At 36.4% G+C, this 20,943-nt stretch overlaps 1 protein-coding gene and 1 non-coding gene across 2 annotated transcripts; both read right to left on the bottom strand.

The window, feature by feature from the left end:
* Window positions 1-4,945: 4,945 nt before the first annotated feature.
* On the bottom strand, window positions 4,946-5,106 carry LOC129417878 (U1 spliceosomal RNA). Its single transcript, XR_008635891.2, has one exon. It is a non-coding gene; the product is annotated as a U1 spliceosomal RNA (small nuclear RNA).
* A 3,352-nt stretch (window positions 5,107-8,458) lies between these two features.
* On the bottom strand, window positions 8,459-11,833 carry hp (haptoglobin). Its single transcript, XM_055216383.2, has 4 exons — window positions 11,680-11,833; window positions 11,377-11,465; window positions 10,754-11,022; window positions 8,459-9,128 (listed from the first exon to the last, which is right to left on the bottom strand). The coding sequence occupies exons 1-4, from the start codon at window positions 11,685-11,687 to the stop codon at window positions 8,568-8,570; spliced, it is 927 nt and encodes a 308-aa protein (XP_055072358.2). The 5' UTR covers window positions 11,688-11,833; the 3' UTR covers window positions 8,459-8,567.
* Between the last annotated feature and the right edge of the window lie 9,110 nt (window positions 11,834-20,943).

Below are 20,943 nucleotides of genomic sequence, written 5' to 3' on the forward strand. Positions count from 1 at the left end.
ACGCCGGTGCCTTTAGTATTAACTGACTGAACACTTGACTCTTCCATGGACATTTAGATATTAATTTTTTTCATCAACAGCATGCGATGAACATTATAAACATTGATGATAATCTGCCGACTCGACTGATTCAGCACGTCCTCTATTTTACAGAGTCCGCTTAATTAACGGCTTTTCGTTCGGTCCGCTTGAGCTAAACATTTTTGTTCTGTAATTTGCTCTCGCGTAGGCTATATTTCTACATATTTTCGACCAAGTAACACTCGGGATAAAATGTAAGTTGTTTTAGATAGCATTTAAGCTTCTGAAATGTTGACAAATCAGTCTGACTAAAATGATCTATCCAGATGAATTTAGCCAAAATAATGATTTATTCGTTTTCATACTATATTAGATACACGTTAATTTAGCTACTAATATACTATTGAAAATGCCATAAATAAATACTCATGGCCTTCTGTATTGCATTCGTTTTGTACATTTACAGGTTCATAAATACTGTCTAATTTTAATTTCTTTAAGACACAGCTGTGTTCTGTATTTACTGATGCACTGTAAATTTGCACTTTGCACTTGAAATTGTTCTTCAATTTATTTTAGTTTTTTCAAATAATATATTTATATAATAGTATAGTTCGTTGGGGAACGAATTATTATAATATTTCGTAATTACTTATTACATTTATTATTACTTAAAATTGTGAATTAGTAAAACGTGGATGTCGTGGAAACAATTTGTTAATTTGAATTATATCCGGAGCACCGTATCAGTTAAACTAGGTCTAATAGCCAACACACAACTGTACATAACTGCGATTTATCAGCTAATACTTTAATTAAATGCAATTATCCAAGAACGTCAGTATAGAAAACAATTAGGTTTACTAAATTTATTTTTATGTCGAAGCGGGATCTGAATGGGAATTGGTTTATTTGCTAGCGTGAGCGGAAAGTTAACGGAGCGCTTGCTTGGGCGGTGAGCGACTGAGTGGAGCGCTTGAACAGTAGAGCGGAATATTTAGGGGAGCTTCGCTCACATGTTATGGTCCGGGACACTCGCGCGTCTCCGTTCAGCTTCCAAACACGCATACAAATGATCAGACCGTCAGGGCAGCAATCATTTGTGTCATTTACAGGACATTCACAAATTAAAGATAGAAAAGTGGCGAAATGTCTGTCGGCTCATGACGACACGCACCATGTATTAACAAATATTTTTTTATCTTAACTGATAATGTTAATCGGTCATACATTCTTACCTTCGGTTAACGGTTAAACGGTCAATGTGAGCATCCCTTAAAAATCTTAAATGACAAAAATAAAGAAATACTTTATTTTTTATAAAGAAGTCACCCAAACTATCCTCAATATTAACCTATCCAAATAACTGACGTTATTGATTGATGTTAGTTGATTTCAGCCGACCATCACTGTTGAACTATAAAACCATTAATGTATTTACACATTCAACTTCCCAATCTATTTTTAACCAAGCAAATCAGGGGAGAGCGCGAACGCAGTCCCCCACTACCATAAATTATGCAGTCGAGATTCCCACAAATCAGAGAGATGCTGCGTGTTGATGAGGACGAGGAGGAGGATGAAGCTTCTGCAGACCAGCAAGTCGAATCCCTGGAAGAGGACGATGTGGGCTACACCTCTGATGGTGAGAGCGACAGTTTGGCTCCACTCAGGAGAAATCTGTGCCTCACTGACCTGGTTGTGGCTGCAGAGCTAGATCCTTGTGTGGAGGATGTGTGTGGCCCAAATCACCTCCCTGGGTACCAGCATGTTGAGGAGCTGAGCAACATACTTGTCGAGATTGCGCTTCAGGAGGGAAAGCTTGCTCTGAGTGAGCCTACAAGGCAGAAGGTCATCAGTGCCTGGAGCAAGCTTGACCTCCACGACCGGAACATCCAGCAGTTTGACAGTCTCTACTCGGCACGCTGGGGCAATGCGCTCTTCAGTCGCACAAATGGAGATCCAGCAGAATCTTCCATTGTGCAAAAGCTAAAGTTCAGCAAACGGTACTCGGCTGCCCACCTGCTGGACTCTAGGAAGAACCGCCTCATGTACTGCTTAATTAAACAGCTGTGGCTTCACCCAAACTGTGGAGCGAAGAGTCGTGCGTCGCCACAGAAACAAGAGGTCACCAGGCTGTACCAGCGTGTCCAGCAAAGGGTGACTGTTGATGACCCTGTACTCAGCAAGCTTGGGATTCCCATCCTGAAAATTAATACCAAAAGCGTTGCTGAGTTCATCAGGAGACAGGAGGCCTTGTCAGCCAGAAATGTCACAGATCAAGGCCTATCCATCCTACGCCGTCAGCAGTCTCTTTCTGGCACCAGCCAACCCCCCGCACTGGAGCTCCCTGACGAACGGCCCCAAACCAGCCGACCTCAAGTGCAGTACGAGTTCACTCCGTCTCTGGCAGGAACAAGGAGACTAAAACAGAGAGTCACTCGTAGTTTGCCTCCAACCTCCACTCAGCCACTGCTGTTTGCCCCCAGTCAGCCACCATCGCTTTCCCTCACTCTGCCAGCTCAGCCACAACCAATTTCCTCCACTCTTCCATTTTTATCCACTCTGCCACACACCGTTGCTGCCGGACTCCAGCCAACCCACAGTCAGGTGAAGGCAGGACCCCTAACTGTGCCTCTTGCTGACCACCATCGGCCACCGGCAAGGTCAACAGCCTACAAAAGGAAGAGGGCAGAGCACAGTGGGGCTAACCAAGAAGCCCCAGTTAGGCTGTACATTTGTGTGCTGTGTGGCCTACCGACCCAAGGTCACAAAAAGTACAAAAAAAAAACATATTGTGACAGCACAAAGTCATCCCCCTCAAAAGGACTTGATGGGAAAACTTTTGAGACATTTGAAGATTTTCAGAAGGCAGTGGACCTTGTTTTGAGTGACAAAGGGGTTGGGTTGTAAATAGTTCTCTATTTTGTTTTATATTAGCTTTGCTGTTCAATATTACTGTTCATGTTCTACAGTTGTTGTGTTCCCCTGTGTTATTTACTAGCTACACTGTGGTACTGTGTTCTGTTTAAGCACAAAAAGCTTGTATATAGTTTTGCTGAAAAAAGCACATCTAAGCACTAAGGCCTGTGGCCCCTAATCCACCTTTTTTGTAAGGTCAAAATGGGTATCTTTGATTTTTTTGAAGTGTACATTTGTGTTTAAGTGTTCATTGTTGTGTTCAAAAGTGATATATATATTTGCACATATTTAAAGGTTTATTGCTGTGTAATAATGGCTTATACTTTAACTTGTTCATTGTTGTTTAAGAGAAAGTGAGTTATATATTTGCACATATTTAAAGGTTTATTGCTGTTTAATAATGGCTTATACTTTAACTTGTTCATTGATGTTTAAGAGAAAGTGATTTATATATTTGCACATATTTAAAGGTTTATTGCTGTTTAATAATGGCTTATACTTTAACTTGTTCATTGTTGTTGAAGAAAAAGTGATTTATATATTTGGACATATTTAAAGGTTTTTTGCAATTTAATAATGGCTTATACTTTAACTTGTTCATTGTTGTTTAAGAGAAAGTGATTTATATATTTGCACATATTTAAAGGTTTATTGCTGTGTAATAATGGCTAAAGTACTTGGAAAAACTGAGTTGAAGAATTGAAATTCCTTACACTATAACTTTTTTATTATGGTTTAAGGAAAAAGGTGTTTTTTATATTTTAATGGCTGACTTGAATACTTGAACTATTTACTTGTCAGTACATTTATCATTAATCTGACACTTCATATTCATATTACTAATACTGGCATCAATATTAATATATGTAATAAAATAGATGGTTATTATTCATCGTGGACACTAAACTATTTTCTATACTGTCAAACAACACGTTCATATATTCAGAACTGTTTCCTTTGCACTTGAAGGTTAACTTAGATCATTAAGGACATTCTGATGTTTGTTTTTTAAATGTGGGAATGTGAGTATACTTAATAAACAATTTGTACCACTTCAATTTTCTGCTTTTGTCTGATCTTTATTTTCATTTAGCCACACATCATCAAAATACATGATAAATAAAATGACATTACAATGACACAATTACAAACTGTCCACTTGTATGGCAACATTATCTCGCGTCGAGTCTGGTACAGTAGCTGTTGGTATGTTGCCATTGTTTCAAGCCTGCATCCAGGACCTTGCTCCTCTGCTCTGTGGTGATTGACATGTGGTCCTCAGCAACGCTGCAGCTTCTGAAACCCATAAATGTTATAGTTGGTAAGCCACATGTAATCTGACTTGGCAATTTCATTTTACAGTATCTTTGTTACACTTTCATGTAATTATTAAAGGAATATCAATAAATTATGCATAACTACATGCAACTAACCATAAAACAGCCCCTTATGCTTGCTTTATCAATAAAGTTAAGTGCATGTTTTAATTTGCTGTACTCAAATGTATTATTACACTGTAACAGTGATGCCTTAAAGAGATAGTTCACCCAAAAATGTCAAATAAAAAAATTCTGTCATCATTTACTCATGATCTGCTTTGTTACAAACATTCTTCAAAATTTCTTTATTTATGTTCAGCAGAAAAAAGTCATTTATACAGATACATTTTTGGGTAAAATATCCCTTTAAAATCAAGCACAACCAATTTTTTATTAACAAATGAATAACCAAAGCAGAAGAAAGAAAGAAAGAATAAATGAATAATGAGCTTTTTCAAGTACATTGGCTAACATATTTTCACACCACAACCTCATAAAAATATAAATAAATGATTTAAATCATACAAGATTTATAAAAACAACTTCCAAGAAAGGTAAGCACTCATAATTTGTTTGTTATGAATGAAATAGCAATGTGTAGGAGCTCACCTGACGCCTCTACAAAGAAATGCAAATTATGTTTTACGTCACAGTGGTGATTCCCAGCCTATAAACAACCACCCAATGGGATGCCTTGATTGTCTCACAGTCTAGATTGAACTTTGCACTCTGTACAGCCCCAGGGCCATTCGCAAGGGTCAGCACAACCGGGTGTGCAATGGTTGAGCCTCGCCCTGGGTGAACCACCTTCATGATCATGGTGTCTCCCCTGCCAGGTAAGTATGAGTTGTACAGCGATCCCGAGAGAAAGTCATTTCCGGCAACATTGGTTCCAATGACGCTGATACTGTAGCGCCCATGAAACGCCATATAATTCAGCGGTGGGATCAAACCTTAGGATATTGTTCTCTGCTTTGCTTTAAAGAGGTTCACTGATAGTCGAGCTTTTAAAATGTTTAAAATGTTCCATTTTTGTAGTAAACAATTCCCATGATGCAACACGCGCATCAGCCAGCCAATAGAATTACAGGAATGCTTTAGTATAGTTTTAAATAACAATATCAAGAGATTTATTATTTTAAAAACATCAATATAATTTTGGCATGCTAACCATGTAAGGGCTTTTGTTTATTAGTCGTTTTTATGACTTAAAGCAGCATAACGCACAAGAACAAGACGTCGCCTACATCACTTCCGGGAAATTTGAACAAAGGGCGCCACTCGCTGGCCGTTTCTCAAGGCTGCCTGCGGAGGTCGCATATACAGGCTGCATACGTCATTAAGGGTGGTTTATATAAGTGAACTGAGCATTACATTCGCAGGTCATAAGCGTAATACAACAATTAACGATAGAATAATAGTAAATTTAATAACTGTTGATATTTTGAAACAAGACAGTGTTGAATGACGTATGCAGCCCATGCGACCTCCGGAGGCTGCAGCCTTCGGATTGAGAAACGCCCGCGTAGTTAAAACATGAAGAATAATCAAGTTATTAACACATTAGTACTGTTCTCTCTCTTCATAACTCAATATAACCACTGTAAGCAAAAATATGCTGAAGGACGGACAAGGGAGTAACTAATGTAAAAACACGGGGTGTTATGTCAAGTAATGTAATCTTAAACTACTGTAGTTCGCGTGTAGAGTGTGCATCATGATTTCTTATGAGGTACACCGACTATGAAAACTTGTATGCTTTAAATTCATAGATAGAAACATTAAATATTTTCATTCCACAACATGTAATACTCATTTTAACCTACAGAGGCCGCCATTATGTTTCGTGTTCTGAAATGTATTTTGTCGTTTATCTTTGCCAAAAATAATGAAATTACATTTTCATTTTAAATCTCAGTTTCATCAAATGTTTCAAAAGCAACCCGACACTACATACTTGAATTGTTGAGAATATTTTTTTTCAACAGCATGAACACTATGAAAATTAAGTTAAATCAAATTTTAATAATTTAATTTTTCGACATACTGCAACAGCATTAGCAGCACGACCAAAGCAACAAGTGTTACTTTCGTCCCGACACGAACTCCTGACATTTAAAGCCGATTTACTTTTATTTTGAAAAACTTAGAAGGCAAACTTCAGGAGAAGTGGTTCTCAAACTTTTTTGGCCTTGTGCACGGTGCATCTCTTCATTAACCCCCAAATAAATGACGACGTAAATCATCCCAAAACGTACAATCTTAATTGAACAAAACACATTACATTATGCAACGTAGTGTTGCTTGCTTATTTTTTTTTCTGAGGTTTAATTACACAGAATGCATGGCAAATTAATGTTTTATATTAAAATGGCACCATCTAAAAGCCCCCAGTTTGAGAACCACTGTTTAGAGCACTAAATAACCTGTAGATTGATCAATACTGTAACACATGAAACGAGAAAAACGATGCGTAATAAGAACAAAAATGGCCGCTTTAGGAAAGTACTTATCATGGTCGAAAACAGTTTTTTGGACCTAACTTACACGCGCAAAAGGGTTGCGAAATAACGCGATATTTGTCAGCTCTGCGTGCTAAAGATGCTGTCGTAGTTTGGAAAGCAAATTTAGCAGGGCTCGGAGAAAATCGCTTTTAATGTGTTTCTCTCAAGAGTCCTTTCACAAACATCAACTGAGCACCGTAAAAAATGAAATAATAAAATAAAATTACAATCAAATTAATGATGAATTGATTTTCCATGATAGTTCGATTGCCATATCTCAATACACACACAACCTTAAATTATACAAAAAAGATAACCAAAATATAATCAAACATACCGTGTGCTTTCCAATCAGGATTCAGGAGACATCATCTGATCAAAAACTCTTCAATCTTATCAATCAATCTTAATTAGCTTTCATCACCTCGTGCTTGTCGCGCAGCGAGCTTATCCAAATCACATGACCGACACGTCTAACGCTGCTTATTTTATCCAGTAGGTGTCACTATTGCTATCATGCAGATAAAATATACAATACCCAAACAAGTATTCAATTATAACACAACATTTATAAAAAAAAAATAAAACTGACAAAAATATTCAGCAAGAAATACACTTTATCTGCATCAGCAACACAATGTCATTTTTTTGCATACTATCTGATGTGGATATCTTGTGGTTAAGCACAATGTATTTATAATGCACTTAAAATATTGTATACATATTGCATTCATGCTTAATGCGTAGCTTCTTTTAAAAAGCACCATTTCGTCGACTAAAATGGTTTGCAATGCACTGTCATACTACTATAACTATGTCATACTTGTAAACCATGTCAATACAAACTCCATATATTTCACGTTGCATGTTTTTGTCTTCAAAATGTACTACATAATTTGTTTTCAGTGCAACTATGAAATTAATATTAGTTTTAGGTTTAGTATTTTAGTGCACATTTTTCTTATGTAAATGCATTTGCAAATTTTTTTTATATTTTGTAGCATTTATTGCAAGCACACAAACTGGATATTGTGCAATTATTGTAAATTAAGGGTGTTGTACACTTTTTAGGTATTTCTGACTGTCACAAATACAGATAAATAATTCAGAGATTGCAAAAAAGAAGGGAGTGACTTCAGTAACGTTAAGGTGTCTATGAAGGCCGGGTAGAGATGGTGTGTGGTTGATGTTAGACAAATGACAAAGCAACTGAATTTGTACCTTAAAGAAAAGCGTTCATCCAATAGTGGAGGATGTGGCTCAGTGGTTAAGGTTCTTGGCTATTTTGAACCAAGGGGCAATGTATAAGTTAGTAAAAAACCTTTGTTTACTTAATCATGCTTCCCAACCTGCTCCAGTAAAGTTGCTTGGATTAAAGCACCTGCTTAAGTTTTACTATCTAGCATCATTAATTCTTCCCTGCACTAGGGGGAGACAGGATATAAAATTATATTATATCAAACTTCTTGTTTTGGAAATAAGTTTTTATTTGTTTAACTTAGTTTTCAAAGTAGACAGTACAATAGTTAGTCTGTATGTGCCATGATTTGTGCATGCATTAGAAAAAACATTTTGTGCGTATGTAGTTTGCATATGCTTTTATCCATTTTTACCAGTATGTGTGTTCCCTGAGTTTTAACCTTTTGTGCTGCTAATGCAATGTTATGCCAACTGAGTTATACAGGAACACAATTTGAGAATAACATTTTATTTGCAAGATGCAGTGCAATACAGTGCACATTACAAATCAGAGAAAAAATTTAAATGCATTTTAAACGTAATGTATTGCTTATACAGCTTATCACTGCTGTTGCGAAAACATGCGATTGATCACTGAAACGCGTCGCTCTGAAAACCCTTGCCAATCTCCTCTCATAACACTGTGAATCCAGGGCAGATAGGCAGAAATCTTTATGTAGACGGCATGATCTTCTACAGAACAAGCCTTGTCAAAAGAGAGGATGCCTGCAGCATAGACTGCATTCGTTTTGGGATTGAGAAATGCAAGAGCGGCCCCTGCATCCCCAAAACACACGTTTTCTTCATATTTACTGGGTCCAGTGCAGAACTGTTTGTTGTCCACAATCGGTGTGCTTGCTAAAACCTTTGCCTGGTATTTTCCCTGGCATGGCACGATGGGCAAAGACAGAAACTTTAGCATTGGAGCAGGGGTGAAAAGACTTCCCCAGCCCCATCCAGCGACGATTCCTCTTTCTCCTGTCTTCTCTTCCTGATTATCTCCAATCTCAGGTAGTGGGATTGGCATTATGGAGTCGCTGAATTTCACTGGCTTCTTTAGTTTGATCAGAGCCAGGTCATTGTCCCAGTCGGTTGTGTTCTGGAAGTCTGGATGCAAAAACACCTGCATTAAAAAAAAAGAATTTTAAACAACAAATGTTGGTATCTATCTATATCGGTAGATGTCAAAGTAATCAAATATCGGTATTAGATATTTTGTATTGGTGCGTTGCTAATTTAAATCTGTCTGGGGTGTCCACATAATTTTCACCCAATTTCTTAACATTTTTTAGATGGCAAAATAATCAAATATCGGTATCGGCACAGACATTTTGTTTCGGTGCATTCCTAATTTTAAACTTTGTCTGTTGTGTCCACATACTTTTCAGGGCCCAGTAGTTTCTTAACATTTTGTGTGTGTAGGCCTACACAATACATTTATTGGAAGATGTCAAAGTAATCATATATCGCCACAAATATTTTGTATGTAGGCCTACACAATACATTTATCGGTAAACGTCAAAGTAATCAAATATCGGTATTGGATATTTTGTATCGGTGTATTCCTAATTTAAAACTGTCTGGGGTGTCCACATACTTTTCAGGACCCAATATCTTAACATTTCTGTAAGTAGACCTACACAATACATGTATCTGTAGATGTCAAAATAATCAAATATCGGTATCGGCACAGATATTTTTTATCGGTGCATTCTTAATTTTAAATTTTGTCAGGGGTGTCCACATACTTTTCAGGGCCTATTAGTTTCTTAAAACTTTCTGTATGTAGGCCTACACAATATATTTATTGGTAGATGTCCAAGTAATCAAATATCGGTATCGGCACAGATATTTTTATCGGTGCATTCCTAATTTTAAACTTTGTCTGTTGTCAGTATTTTCTTAACATTTTATGTATGTAGGCCTACACAATACATTTACTGGTAGATGTCAAGGTAATCATATCGGCACAGATATTTTATATGTAGGCCTACACAATACATTTATAGATGTCAAAGTAATCAAATATCGGTATCAGATATTTTGTATGAGTGCATTCCTAATTTAAAACTGTCTGAGGTGTCCACATTCTTTTCAGGACCTTATTTCTTAAAATTTTCTGTATGTAGGACTACACAATGCATGTATCAGTAGATGTCAAAATAATCAAATATCGGTGTCGGCACAGATATTTTGTATCGGTGCATTCCTAATTTAAAACTGTCTGGGGTGTCCACATACTTTACAGGGCCTATTAGTTTCTTAAAACTTTCTGTATGTAGGCCTACACAACACATGGGCTTAAAAGACTTTATTTTATTTTATGTTTAACCCTTATGTGTCATTGGGGATGTTTTCATCCACTAATGGTTTTTTTAATTTGGCAACAACTTTCTCTGTGTTTCAGCAAATGAAATTATTTTTGGAGACAAATCTTATATTTACACATATTTTGAGAAAATGCTTTGAAATTTTTCAAAAACTCAAAAACACACCGTGGGCAAATTTACTACCCTTTCATGTTGTTAGTGGATCAAAACATCCACTAAATTAAATGGCTGTAAAAATGTATCAGATGAATTTTTTTCACATTTTTTTGCATAAATCTGTTAATCAACTTCAGTCCTGATCAAAACTACTAAATGTTTACAAAAATTCCATGATTTTAACTCTTTAATTGCCAAGTTCATAAGTGGTGTCACTGATTTGGGGCACAGGGTTAACAAAGTTAGATAAACAGAAAGTTACCTTTTCCACCGCTACTTCTGTAGATGTCTGTGCATCAGAACGTTTGCTGATTCCCAGATAAACGTTTGGGATGAGCGGCTCTTTTCCTCTTGTTTCGTTTCGACTTTTCTTTACAAATAGATTCCTGCCAGCAGTCAATATCCAGCGCTCTGCTATTAGTGCTCCTCCGGCGAAACCTCCATCTAGTATATTTTCACTGAGGTACACCATTGCTTGCCAGGGTACAGATGTGGTCAGAGAGCCGCCGATCATTCGTTTGGGTCGAAGGGCTGTGCAGTACAGTAAATGAGAATAGAATGAGAACTCTTAAAACAGATGCCGATATAAAATACAATGTATTCCCTTTTTCCAAATTGTTCAAAAATACACAATAGTTTAAACATAATATTTATTTGAATGAGTAAGTAAAAGTCTCTTTTAAACCATTTGCTAATTCTTTAAAAAGTAGCATTTTTATTTCTCAAAAATAATAATCTTTTAAATAATGCCATAAAAATAATTTGCAAAAATTTGTAAATTAATTTCTGTAAATAATAAGATGCATTTAGTAAAATAATAATTTATCATTTATTCCTTTCAACCACATCACGCCCAGAAAGGGTCATGAAGAGGTTGTTTGTTACCCGAAACATGTTCTCTGACTCGATCCAAAGCTAAAGACTCATCTGGCAGGCAAGCAATGGAGCCCATGAGCATTACAACCACAGATAGCCTACAGGCAAAAACAACATAAATATAAATAATACATTTTGCATTGCAGAGATTGCTCCATTGAGGCAGTTGAAAGAGATCAACCGGGCTAAAATCCAAGTGGTTTCGTTGTATTTCCAATGTTATTTTCAAGGTTATAAGACTTGGATTTTAAGCAAAACTTCTGTCATCTCTATTAACATGTTATTGCATTAGGTATGAAAGCAAAAACTTACCACTTCATGATGAAAATGTCTCCAAACTTTGCAGTAAATTAATCTGTGTTTTATTATTTTGTTGGTACTGTGCTTCTAGGTTCTGGTATTTATACAAATTTGATCCTGTTTTATCAAGAAAATATCACAGATTTCACAATCAGGGAAAATCTGTCATTTTGTTATAATGTGGATCTTGTCCTGGTTCAAGGTTAGATAAAGAGAAATCTGTCCAAAGGCTGTGTGTGTGTGTGTGTGTGTGTGTGTGTGTGTGTGTGTGTGTGTGTGTGTGTGTGTGTGTGTGTGTGTGTGTGTGCCTGGTAATTATCACATTGTGGGGACCAATTGTTATTTTGTGACCTTGTGGGGACATTTTGAGGTCCAAATGAGGAAACAAGCTTATAAATCACACAGAATGATGTTTCTTGAAAATGTGAAGTAGGAGAAAGTTTTCTGTGATGTTGGGGCGTGCGTGTGTGTGTGTGTGTGTGCTAATATTTATATGGACAAAGATCTAGTGTGATGTTATCAAAAACGATTCTGTTTGATTTTTGTATTTATTTTTTTGATGTTGAACATGTAGTAAGCAGCGCCAGTAAGTTTAAAGTTTTGCAATGTGCCACACTGTGTTGCAGCAGAAGTTGAATTGATTTTAAAGGGAGGTGTGGGTGAAATGTTTAAGTGGTTTGAAAAATCTGTCTGTCTGTCGGTCTATATCCTATTTATGGATGTATACATAGGATATATGTAATGATCATCTTGGTCTGAACCAATTAGCTTTAAATAATCATGTCTGAATTGTGATGACCATAACATTTTCATTTTAACCTGTTAATGACATGCAGTAGTCTGTGCCAACCCACAGGTGTATTGGAGATTAAAGTGGCTCATATCTGACATAATTACCCTGCAGCCATAGTCAAAAAATAAATCTTCACATATTAAGATCTCACCGTTCCCAGAATAAAAAGAATATTTGTTAAAAATATCACATGTCATCTTTAGAAATTCTGTTTTAGTGTTGCAGACATATTAATGCTTTATTACCAACACTACTAACACTAAAGATTACTCCACTTTCATAAAAATCCAAATAATCTACTAACCCCCATGTCATCCAAGATGTTTATGTATTTCTTTGTTCAGTAAAAATAAATTAAAGTTTGGCAAAAATGAGAGATGGTCCTCACTGCGGAACACAACATCCAGGGGGCGGGGTTGGATCTAGATCCAACTCCTCCCACTTTATATACTTTGTTCCGCCAAATGAACCAGTATATTTGCGTTGTTGCAGCCCGCAATTAGTTGCAACCTGTGGTCGCAAACGTTTGCTCTTATCAATTTAAGTGTATGTTTGATTAATAATATAGTTGAGAAAGATTCATAATTTAGAAAGTATCACAGTTAGGTGTAAGGAGAGGTACGGACACGTTCCCGACAGTTTGATATCACTGAAGAGATTTATTTGTACATTATCCCACTTATAACACAGCTATTCATATACGAGTAAATATAAAAACCAATTTATTTGATATCTTTTATTAGCAAATAAAAAAAGTAAACCATCTACGAGGGAAACCTGTTTCCTAATGGCTGTAAGCAAAGACGCGTTAAAACAAGTTCAAAGTCCATACAAGATAAACATTCAATTTATTAATTTCTAATTAACATGCCATAGCCTATATATTTTAATAACTATGCATAATTTATACGGTATCCATTAATAGGTCTTAAACTGCATATAAGATTACTCATAGTAGGCTTACCCGAAATGTTTTACTCCAAAACATTATAGCAAAAAACTTACATTTCACCCTAAAGGCACTACTTTTATTGTAGTCATAAGTAAAGTTAGTTTTTATGTCAAAATAATAACTTAATTTAGTTACAAATTAATGCGGAAATGGTAACGCAGCAACACGTGTATGACGTGTCTTGTGGTAAAACTGCCGACCAATGGGATCTCTGGATCGGGACCCAGCTCCGCCCCTGGATCTGGGTCCAACCCCGCCCCCTGGATGTCGCGTTCTGCAGTGAGGCGCTACTGAAAAATGACGATGGTTTCGCTAGATAAGACCCTTATGCCTCGGTTGGGATTGTTTAGAGCCCTTTGAAGCTGCATTGAAACTGCAATTTTAATCTGTAAATAGAGAAAAATCCTGTAATGTTTTCCCAAAAAAACTTAATTTCTTCTCGACTGAATAAAGCAACCCAAAGAAACATCTTGGATGACATGGGGTTTAGTAAATTATCAGATTTTTTTATGAATGTGAAATATTCCTCCCATTCAGACAGCCAGCGACCAGCAGTAGCAGAGCGACGCGATCTCATTCATTTCAATGGAAACCGGGCGACTTCCGGCGACACGAGCGAAAGTGACCGTTGGCGACCGTATGGGTGTGTCCAGCGGCGCGAGAAAGTTAAGAAAAGTTTAACTTTATGCAAATGTCGAGCGACTTTCGGGAGCGACTACCAATAAGAACAAAGCAGTGGAGTTCACGTCATCCTTCTCTCGTCAGTTACTGGCGTGGTACTCATTTGTTTATGACAAGCAGATTTAGAAAGAGACAAGCGACACACAGCGATAACATGCGGCGTAAATACGTGCAATAATGTGTCAAAATTAAGTACTCTATACAATATAGAGCTGTTGTAGATTTATGCCCTTCACAATTAAGTTATGATCATGAAAGATATTATCAGTTACATGTTTCTGTGTTTCTGTAATGTAACTAGAAATGTAACATAGTTATTGGAAAAAAATACCTTGAGGATTATAATAAAAAACAAAAAAACTGATTCATGAATCATTTCCACATTGGCTTTATTTGATTTCTGCACTTTCCAGCAAACTGTCCTGTTCCTAACACATAGCACTTTCATGTTGAGATGACATCATGATTTGGGAATTATATCCCTTGTTTAATCCCTCCATGTCTGGCACCGGCAGTTATTTTGAGGGTTGGCCCAATGTTGATGTTTTGCCAAAGGTAGAAGTATATTTAGTTATCTTGTTAGCTGTAATACTTTGAAATAAACCAATCATCATAGGCATCTTGTCCAATGAATTACAAGTTGCTACATTTGTATTTAATCTTTAGCCTATCATGAGTACAATATAGACATGTTGGGGTCCCATAGGAAGTATTCTGCTATTACATTTAAATAAGTCACTTTAACTATCCAATTCACTTAAGCTTTACAGTAATAAAGTGAAGATCGTATTCTGGACCATTTTTGGTTCCCAAAGGACCATTCAGACTTTAAAAAGCTCATGCTTTTAAAAGAAAAAATGTCTTTCTATAAGATTCTTGCAGAATCTTTCTGTTTTACAAAAGTTATTTGTAGTGGAAAAATTTTATTAGACTATGAAAAGATATGGAAAGAAAGGGTTGATCTATGGCAGTGCTGCTGTCTGACTCAGAGCAGAATGTTTTGCATACATTGTGGAGGAAAGGAGCCAGAGAGAGAGAGAGAGAGAGAGAGAGAGAGAGAGAGAGAGAGAGAAAGAGAGAGAGACCATCAGTGATGCAGGAGTTCATATATTATAGTTTCATTATCATAATTCCTCATAGTCTGTAAGTTAACTCATGTTAGGATTGCATTGTGAGCGAATCTTTCAAACATGGTAAGGAGCGTCACATTTCCGGCTGACATCAGAGATATTCAGGCCAATCACAACGTACAGATTAACTGGCCAATCAGGGACACATTACTTTTCAGATCGATGAGTTTTGTACAAAATCGAGCGTTTGAGGAAAGCAGGAAATCTGCAGCTATACAAAAATTTACAGTACGTGGAAAAATTTTTTTTAACCATAAACCACGTGAACACGTTGTATTATACCAAATACACAAAATAATGCTGTTTTTTGGCAATGAAATAGGTGCTCTTTAAATATATTTTCAATATTTTTAATAATAAAATTAAAATTAAGTTTAATATCTCAAACTTGTAAAATGGCAGGTGGGGACACTGTCAATAAAAATGAGCAGTACAAATGTTAAAATGCACTCTAAAATGTCGGTTAATTTTGATCCATAATGGGCAAAGACTGGACAGAACACATATTGGGTTAAAATTGGGTAATTTTTAACCTAGCATGTGTTCCGTCCAATATTTACCAATTATGGGTCAAAATTAATTATTAAAAATTAAGAATTAAAAATGATACTTTGGTATTATTTTATGTTTGCTAATTATTTAGCTAACAGTAGTTTTATACATACAAGATGTAGTTGTCTATAATTGTTGTTATACCTTTTTAAAAAGTTATCGTTCTTACATTTTCTCAAATGTTAGTTTTGTGGAAAAGTTGTTTAACACTTTCAAACTATTTTCAGGATTATCATTTTAAATGTCACTATCAAATAAACAAACAATCAGATTGACACACGAAGTGCATTAAAACCTATCGAGCAAATAGACATTGATTGGTTGTACCACCTGACACTTTGAATTGGGAATTAGGGTTTTTAGAAGCTTGTTTTGTCATTGACCCCATAACACTTTATGGCTTTAGATCACAGCTGAAAGAGAGATAGAGAGCTAAAGAGCAAGTGAGTGAGTAGCTGAAATATAAAGTGAGGGGAAGAAAAACACGGAAGACGAGAAGAGACAAATAAAGGCAGGTGGAAGAGAGATAACGTGTCTAGAAAGGCAGTTTCAAATATTGCGCATGCAGAGGGTTTGTGTTATATTTTCCCTGGAGAGACAGAAACAGCACTTAAACTGGAATTGTACATTTTGACTGAGACGGTTTGATGACTGTTCACATTATACACACTGAAGATGCAGGTAAGACATTACATAAGATTTTTGTTACATATTTATGTCATAAAGTATCATTTATATAAATTTGATTTTGTGCCAAATGCTTAACTGTTTGTTTATCTCTCTCTTTGATTATATTTATTTATATTTAGTTTTTAATCAAATATGGAGATTAGGACTTTTAAATGACAATGCTTTTCTTCTTTTTCAATAAACAAGCCTTGCACACAAGTGATTTGGACACTACTGTCACTACAAAGAACCTTTATTGAAAGAGTGATTCTTTAGATGTTAAAGGTTCATTATGTACCATTTGTTCATCAATGGCATCGCAAGGCTTTATTTTTAAGAGTGGAATTTGTTTTGTAAGGTAGATTCAACTTTGAAAATACAGATCGAGACAAACTTTTTCAAACGTGGTTGGCGAGAGACAGGCCCTCAGGGTGATGTTAACCGTATCATCCCTCAACACCGTCTGTAACTTAAGGCATCTCCATATAAAGCAATTTGCTGTCACTGCATATTAATGATCGGCTTCTGTGTATAGTTTATTTTCACATCACATTTATTAAAACTTAGACAGGTCTACTGTCAAACCGAAATGGTTTCTGAATTGATTTACAGCCCTCCGCATGTGATGCAACAATGACTGCCACACAAACGGCCAAACGGCACTCTGTTAGCATTCAAAATAAAACAATCCTATACAAATGGCAGAAAATATGGATATGGTTTAGTCGGGAGTTCAGTTAACTGTCCAAAAGCTAAAGAGACATAATATATAGTATGACATTAGCAAACATTTGTGTTAGATCTTTCTCAAAATACATTTGTTTATGATAAACAGGGTCAGTGACGTGTTTTCTCGAGTCACATTCAATCAGTTTTAGAGCATCACAGGTGTGCTATATAGGAAAACCTGACATAAAGGCATTTTCACAAATTAAGTGTATTGTAGTTACGCTGCCTGATAATTAATAATTTTTTTTTTAAATTAATTATCCCTGCATGTTTCATATTCACTGACTCAATAATAATCCTAATATAATGCTTTTTAATACTTAAGGTAGTTGTTGTAACTTTTAGGTAGGGATGTGGAAAATGGTCATGCATTAATGTGTGCTTTATAGTTTACTAATAAACAGCCAATATGCTATATATGAAAGCTAATAGTTAACATGTTAAAAGTAAGATTAGGTCCCATATTAAAGTGTTACCGATAATATTAATTGGATTATTGCATTATGGGCATCACAACATTTAAACTCTTTCTGAATCAAATGTTAGCAAAGTGTTTTATGCAGACTATTTCACAAGACTTTTTTAAGATGTAAAATAAATCTATGGTGTCTCCAGAGTACGCATGTGAAGTTTTAACTCAAAATATCATGTAGATAATTTATTATAGCATGTTAAAATTGACACTTTGTAGGTGTGAGCAAAAATGTGCGTCCTTTAAAATGCAAATCTCTGCACTAAATGGCAGTGTTGTGGTTGGATAGTGCAGATTAAGGGGCGGTATTATCCCCTTCTGACATTACAGGGGAGCCAAATTTCAATGACCTATTTTTTCACATGCTTGCAAAGAATGGTTTACCAAAACTAAGTTACTGGGTTAATCTTTTTCACATTTTCTATGTTAATATAAGCACTGGCGACCCAATTATAGCACTTAAACTTAGAAAAAGTAAGATTTTCATGATATGTCCTCTTTAAATTTCAGTAATGATTTTACAGGGCCCTATTTTAACTATCAAAGTGCATGGCGCAAGTGCACTTACGGCGTGTCCGAATCCACTTTTGCTAGTTTAAAGACAGGAAAAATATTTTGTGTGCATGGCGCACAGTCCAAAAGCGTTGTTCCTATTCTCATAGTAATCATATTTTGGGCGTAATGTGCAATAAACAATTGAGCGCGTTGTCGTCACGTTTATAGGTGCATATTAATAGCGCGCTCATTAAATAACTTAAAAAATATTGCACCATTGACTTAAGACCAGGTTTTAGTTGGTCAATGGCAAATAAGTTGCCTCAAAATAGCAACATGCCAACAATACGCCTGAACACACCTTGTTTTCAGACCAGCACGCCCATGGGCGCACAAATATGTGCAAATGCATTTGCTATTCAAATAACGTGGCCCTGGATATGAAAATGATAACTGCGTGGGGCTAAAACTAGCAAAAAATACTTGCGTCACACTTTGCGCCGGGTGTATGATAAGGCCCATGATGTTTCATGTTAAGTAGGATGCCGAATTAATACTCACCAACCTATAGGCAGTAGACAGCAGGGTGTTGATGATCATTTGATCATTTATAACTCTCATCTAATGGCATTTGTGGAACGAACCTTAAATTAAAGTTTCTTTTTAGGCATCTCACAGACCTAATTCATAATAAATGAAACATTACCAAAGCATTAGAGGAAACCCTGACCTACTTCTGACAAATGCAAAATGCATGTGTAGTAAATGATGTAAAAGTTTTTGACACATAGAGAGATCTACAGGAAAAAACAGCAGGTGATTTTGTGCTTTGGTGTCCAGCTGAGATGCTGTAAAAAAACAAAATGTGCTTTCTATTTTAAAGCCTACATAATATTTCGCTAAACTACATCTAATGCACTGAAAGCTGGAGTTTCCCAGCTTATCTGTTTGTTTAAAAACACTAGAAGCAGTCATGGCTAATGTTTGAGCTCTGTTTCCTCAATTTGCCACATTGGATTGATAACGTACCTATTTTTCTATATGTATTCACAGATATCTCCACAGATAGTGTAAAATCAACAGTTCTCCATTCAGCATCATAAATGACATTGATTTTTTCTAAGCACAAGCGACTAAGGTGTGCACAATAGTTGAATTGTCAGATGGTTGCTAGGCAGAGCCGCCATCCCCAAGTGTCAAATGATATTCTGCTCCATTAATATGCCTCATTAAATCTGTGAAATTTTTGAAAGGCCTGAAGTCTCATTATCTGAGGCATTATTCACACAAATGGAGAGATAAGTTGAGGCGCTTAAGTTTAATACGCAGGTTTTTTTAAATGTTAGCCCTCAGATAAAAATTATGTAATAATAGTGATTCTTGCTTTAATATCACCATTTAGGTACAAAATGCTGCATAACGTTTGCAAATTATGCTCATTTTCCAGATCCCCTAGAGTTAAATATTTCTTTACCATTTTGGAATCCATTCAGCCGATCTCCGGGTCTGGCGGTACCACTTTTAGCACAATCCATTGAATCTAATTAGACCATTAAGCATCGTGCGTTTAAAAAATGACCAAAGAGTTTCGATATTTTCCTATTTAAAACTTGACTCTTCTGTAGTTACATCGTGTACCAAGATTGACGGAAAAATTTAAAGTTATGATTTTTCTAGGCAGATATGGCTAGGAACTATACTCTCATTCCGGCGTAACAATCAAAGAGTTTGCTGCTGTACCATGGCGCAATGATATCACGCAGTGCCCGAAAATAGGCCCCTGCTATTGAAAGTTACCAAGGGGGACTTTTCCGGGCACTTATCATTGCGCCTCTTGCAGCCATGTTACAGCAGCAAAGTCCTTGATTATTACACCAGAATATGAGAGTATAGTTACCAGCATTGCATTTTTAATAACCCATGCCGTCACGTCTTGACATGGAAATATCTGATCTGTCCGCTTACATTGCGAACGCGAATGCATGTATTCGATATTCATATTTCCACATATGAATGAGGCCTGAAACCAATCGGAGAATATAGGAATATATGCACTTTTTTCCTGCTTACACGTCGTGGTTCATATACGATCTGTGCTACTTGAGAGAAAAAATATCGGAATTGAGTCTTTTGTCAAGACCTCGAAGCAGATATTAGGGAGATGGGCTTTCAAAAGGGTCTTCATGCCTTTAAAGGAAAGTTCACCCCAGAATAAAAGTTATGTCATTCATTACTCATCCAAAAAAAACTTTGTTCATCTTTGGAACACAATTGTTTTTCTTGTGTTGCTATAATTGCTTCTATTGTTTACCTCATTTGTAAGTTGCTTTGGACAAAAGCGTCTGCTAAATGACAAATGCCGAGTTCAGACTGCACGATTTTAGCCCCGATTTTGACTCGCAGACAAATGCCCGAAATCACAGGCAAATCGATGCTTGTGCACGCGAGTGACAATCACACAGTGTGAATTATCAAAGACGCGTTCTGAGAAAATCGCCGACGAGTCACGACACCTGTGAGATATCTGGCATGCTAGATCTTGCACGTGTTACCTCACGTTATTTCCTTCACATCACTTCTCACGTGCGTTTGGTTGTGAGACGTAGTTTGCGGACCGGGACAAAGTTGTCGGCGATTCTTCCTACGGTAAAGTCATGCAATATGAAAACCCCTGTCGCCAATCCATCATGCAGTCTGAAACAGCAGCGACTGAACGCTACCCCAGATAATCATGCAGTGTGAAAACATCTGTGACTCGACTAGTTTGAAAATCATGCAGTCTGAACTCGGCATAAATGTAAAT

This window comes from Misgurnus anguillicaudatus, chromosome 21 (genome assembly GCF_027580225.2).
Source record: "Misgurnus anguillicaudatus chromosome 21, ASM2758022v2, whole genome shotgun sequence".
Taxonomy (NCBI): Eukaryota; Metazoa; Chordata; class Actinopteri; order Cypriniformes; family Cobitidae; genus Misgurnus; species Misgurnus anguillicaudatus.